The 5051-nt window shown below is 41.1% G+C and overlaps 1 protein-coding gene across 2 annotated transcripts in view; it reads right to left on the reverse strand.

Annotated features, from left to right (window-relative positions):
- Positions 1-4704, reverse strand: part of nell2 (neural EGFL like 2) — a 137874-nt gene extending 133170 nt beyond the window's left edge. For both annotated transcript variants that reach the window (XM_015382349.1, XM_015382348.1), the window contains exons 1-2: positions 4348-4704; positions 4025-4150 (exon numbers count right to left, since the gene is read on the reverse strand). In XM_015382349.1, coding sequence (XP_015237835.1) covers positions 4025-4150; positions 4348-4399 — 178 coding nt within the window. In that variant the 5' untranslated portion in view covers positions 4400-4704. The remainder of the gene's footprint in view (positions 1-4024; positions 4151-4347) is intronic.
- Between the last annotated feature and the right edge of the window lie 347 nt (positions 4705-5051).

Consider the following 5051-nt stretch of genomic DNA (forward strand, 5'->3'; position numbering starts at 1 on the left):
TAGATAGATAGATAGATAGATAGATAGATAGATAGATAGATAGATAGATAGATAGATAGATAGATAGATAGATAGATAGATAGATAGATTGATTGATTGATTTTCTGCCAGTTTTTCACTCTGTGCTTTTATCCCTATACTGTGGTTGAGCCAGTGAATGTTCTTGGTGGAAGTACAAAGAGGGAATTACCCACTGAGAAGAATTTAGCTTGAAAAAAAATCCCACCTTAAAAGCTTCAGGTTAGCTTAAGTCTAACTTTGAACGTTGTTTCCCACCAGTTTACTTGAAGAGAAGCTCTTTGTGTAGTCTGCACCATTAGGACATGATGAAGAGACAGCTAGAGATAGAGACTGCTCTATGGATAGACTTTTAATAACCAACTCAGCATAACCCAGTATCTTTTTAAGATGTCACTAAAAGCATTATGGTTTTAATTATCTTGAATCCATAGTTGAATAACTCTAATAGACCAAACAACAAATTCAACGAAACCAACTGTCTCCAGAAATAGTAAAAAGGTGAATGAAGTCCAGTTGCTCTGTGAAGGCCTTAGAGGATTGTATGAGATTATAAGTGAAAAAACTGATTTAAAACTACATGTAAAACTCTGTGTGACAAAGAAATAACACTGCACATGAATACTCCTATGAGAAGGTGGTGTTTTGAGCAGAGACAGGGAAACTGCTTTGCTTCAGGGAATATGGATGGAGCTAAATAAAGGACGATTCTGAAAGGAAGCCTGCAAAAAACTCAAAACGACATTAATAAGTGATTCAAACCTTTATCCTCCAGAAGGATAAACATGTAAAAAGATCTACTGTAAAATGGTTTAGTATAAAATTACATTTAGGTTATTGATCAGGATTAAGCAACAAGTATCTACCCTCCACTGTAAACTGCAACAACTCAACCACTAAACCTTAACTTTTGGATTTAGGGTCGCTAATGTCCATCCCTCTTTTTAAATATAACAAATGAATGCAGAGAATGAATGCAAGCTTCTTTAAATATTGTCATTAAAACATTTAACATGCTGAAAAAAAGATATTATTCAGAGCTAGTGTGGAGCATATATCAAAAGAATCACGAAATCCAATAATTATACATGAATTTATATGCAAAACTTCAAAACATTTAAAAAAAGGAAACGTTTAAAAAAAATGTCTCCTCCGCCTCACAGCTAGGCACCAGTCTGTTATGTCTGTATGGTAAAACCCTGATGGAATAAAGTGAAACCTTTAAATCTGTGCAGGTTTCAGGATCATGCATCTTAATATTGACTGAGTGGTGGTTTGTTAGGTTTTATTTTATAGTTTTGTGGTTCATCTAATGATAGTAACACAAACAACAGGTTGTTTATGCTTATAAAGAATAGCAATGTGTGAAAAGGAACCCTAGTTTAGCGCTAACTGTGAGGTGTACCAGCTGGAAGTTCTGAACCAACTTTGAATGAATGGAAAAACATTTTTTTTCTATATGCTTAAACAAATCATCCAACATGTTCCCTACTAACAGCTGGTCAGATTAGTTTTATTTAAGAGGCACACTAATCCAGAATAACAACCAATCACATCTAGAGTCCCTGTCCTCTGTCTCTTCTACATAGACACACACACACACACATGCAGCGTGGCTGTATAATAAATGAGCCTCTTCAATCCTGTTGCACTTAACTGTCGCCGCAGTCAGCTACATCATAAGCACAACAAACACAGGAACATCTTACTGGTGCTGTTCAGTCGCTGTAAAATCGCTGCTTCAGAGACTGACAGGATTCATATTCACAAACCCACGCCTAGACACACACAAACACACACTGACGCAATTACAGGGAGCCCCGTGCTGCAGCTCAAAGGAGGCTTTTAAATTGTGCTGTTTGCACTTCAAATGAGTTTGATCCATACGCTTGCATCCACACAGGTTGGGTGTGAGTATGCCGGGGGGGGAAGGGAGTACTTCTGGGTGTGGTCCCTTTTCTTTTTGTTGTTATTATTGCTTTTACAGAGCAATGTGTGGCTGTGTGGATACTGACAACTGTGGGGGCAGGAGCTGATGCTGGGTTATTTGTATCTGAGTATCACCTGGCATTGGGAGGTTAGGAGCATGGCCTGGGGGGGCTTTTGTCTCCCCTCATTCTCTGAGGTCTCCTAATATCATGCAATGATATCAATTCCTTTAGAAATCCTCAGCAGCAACCCCCCAATCTCATCTGTTTACAGCATTTTTCTTTATTGCTCTTCTACTTTGGATACAGAAAAGGATGCAGAGATAGCAGCAATGTTTACATATTCAGTATAGATACTGAGAATAAGTCTCTTCCTGCTGCCTCCATCAAGTAGCAGAGAGAGATACCGCCTTCCCCCTCTGGCAGCAGGGAGGCAGTGAGGAGAACAGCCATGGATATGTTCTGCCTGCTATCTAATGAGCGTCGGAATGTCACTGCAGGGCCTGTCGGCTGGTCCCAGCCAGCAGAGCGTCCATGCACCAGGTATCACCACAGTCTATCAAACAGCTGGCAGACAGCCTCCCTGCTTTCTTTCTCATCCCTACTATGCATCTCTGCTGAATGAGGCTCTTTCTGATAACAAACAAGCAGTCCCAGGTCTGCGTTGTTCTTCCTCACCCCCCTTTCACTCCCCCAGCAGCATCATCAGCACCGCCGAATTTACACAGACATCCCGAATGAAGGATGGAGGCGAGCTCAGCCATAAATAACACACACCGCCTGCTCTGCCTGACTGTTCTCAGTTCTCAGTGAAGGTAAAATAAGAAAGGTGCCAGTCCCACTACAGTTTCTGGTTTATTTTTTGTTTTACCTTGTTACAAAAAAAAAAGATTCGTTCGATATCTCTCTATGTTTAACTCCCTTTCTTAACCCTCACCAACTGTCTTCCCCCCCCCCCCCGCTATGGTGTAGAGCACACCTTAAAGTGTCATCTACACAGAAGACATCAAATAACACGCCTTCACAAGGATGCCGGAGCTGCAGCAGCACAGCAAAGCAATGCCGCTGCACTGGCTGTGCTGGGAGATGAGAAGATATCAGAGAGGAGGACGGGGAGGAAGAGAAGCGGCAGCTGATCGGGGGGTTTTGGCTCCAAGGCAACAGTATCCCATTAAAATATTAGATGTTTAGTTTCGCATCTGATTCCAAATCTGTCTATACTTTTAACTGGATTATGATAGTCATCTCTATCCTGTGACTAGGTTGTCAGCAGCATAATTTGGATTGCAATGGGTTTTAAAGCTGTAGCAATGGTGAAAGGAATTAAACGCTTAATAAGAATGCAACTTTGGCATATTTGTTACGCAAAACTAACACATGCATAGAGGGACAACTTACTTCCTGAAAAAAAACTGTACCATCTACAGTAATAAATGCTTCCAGAGGATCACCAGTAAAGGAAAAAGGGGTTTATTCTTTTCTTAAAATGAAAAATTATATATTTGTCTTCATATCACACAATGAAGATCAAAATATCTTTTGCACAATCCTCCCTTCTGCCTGTCCTGGATACCCCACTGTTTCATGACCTAATACTGCCTATTGTTCTGGCAGGTGGGACCCCCTCCTGTGCTTATGCCTATTACAGGAAAAAAAATCAATTAAGTATGATGATATTAACTCTGGATAAATTAAAAACATAGGTATATACACAATTTAAGCAATCACTGGATTAGCTTTAAGGAAAAATCTACTGTTTGGGGATTTTGGGGGCTTTATTTTTAGTCTAGAAAGTCATAAAAAGAGGCAGATGGAACAATCACACAAGCCGATTCCTGCTGCAGACAGAGCAAGTAATTTAGGATGTGCATATCAAGTTATATATTGAAATATAATTTAAGAGATTATCTGACAGAGAAAAAAAATCCAATTTAAGGATTTTGAGGCTGTGTGCAGGACAGAAAGGTCCTGAACAGCAGCCTATAGAAACCTGGTAGGGATGTGCTGCTGTTTCACAGGAGGGCCCACATTTCAATCTCCAGACAGAAAAGAAGCAGCAGAATTATTTGTTTCAGTACCTTGAAAGTGGAAAGCTCTAGACTCGCTGTGGAAGCCCTGGACCTGAGTAACTCCATCAAAGCCTCCTTCTCCAAGTGTTAGTTCATCAAACAGGCTGATGCGCAGGGCAGGGTCAACCCCAAAACCTACAAGTTATTCCAAACAAAGAAGATGATTACTGAGGATGATAGCTGGATATTCAAAGCTCTTCACAGTGGAAATAATAAACATATCATCCATATGTTGATTTTGACTAACTTCTGGAAGCAGCTTATGCAGGATATACTTGAAGTGCTTATGTCATCATAAAAGCTACATGTAAAAGGTTGCAGAGACATCCTACCTGAGCAGGTGCAAATTAAGAAAAGAACCAGAAATAGCTGTAATAATCCCATACTGACTGTATCAAAACAAAAACAAAAATTAGTCCATGTTTTTATCCGCGTCCAAAGGAGAGTATAGTTAAATCACAGGCTGGCAGGATATCACCCTTGGCTGTTACAAATCCCATACGCAGAGCGGAGGCATCATCACAACTTTAGATGCCTAAATGAGAACCGGTTGGGAAAAAATACCAGATGAGGCAAGAGAAAAATCCTCAGTAGAGATTAGAAGTGAGCGATGGATGCAGAAACTGCGCCATGTAACGCCAGGTCCGCTCCGATCCGCGGCACAGGTGGATGAGCTGAGCTGCTTCACCAGCGCAACAGACGCTCCTCCAGCAGGGAGAGCGCTCCCACCGCTGAGAGGAGGAGAGAGAGGAGAGAAAGGAGGAGAAACAGGGGCGATAGCGCCCCCTTCTGGACAGATATCAATGAGAAAGGGCTCAGATAAAAGCTTTGTGAGTTTATTACCATTCGATTCAGAAAACAATATATGAATCCTGTTAGGCAGAAATCTAATTAAGATTCAGGTAATCAGACTCATAGCAACATAGGCGGTTCTAGGCAGGGGCCAAAAGGGGCCAGAGCCCCTGTAGAACTGATCCTGACCCTGTTATGGCCCGTGTCCTTCAAACATACATTACAAAAAATTGACATATAAGTC

This window comes from Cyprinodon variegatus, unplaced genomic scaffold (assembly GCF_000732505.1).
Source record: "Cyprinodon variegatus isolate N-32 unplaced genomic scaffold, C_variegatus-1.0 Scaffold255, whole genome shotgun sequence".
Classification (NCBI taxonomy): Eukaryota; Metazoa; Chordata; class Actinopteri; order Cyprinodontiformes; family Cyprinodontidae; genus Cyprinodon; species Cyprinodon variegatus.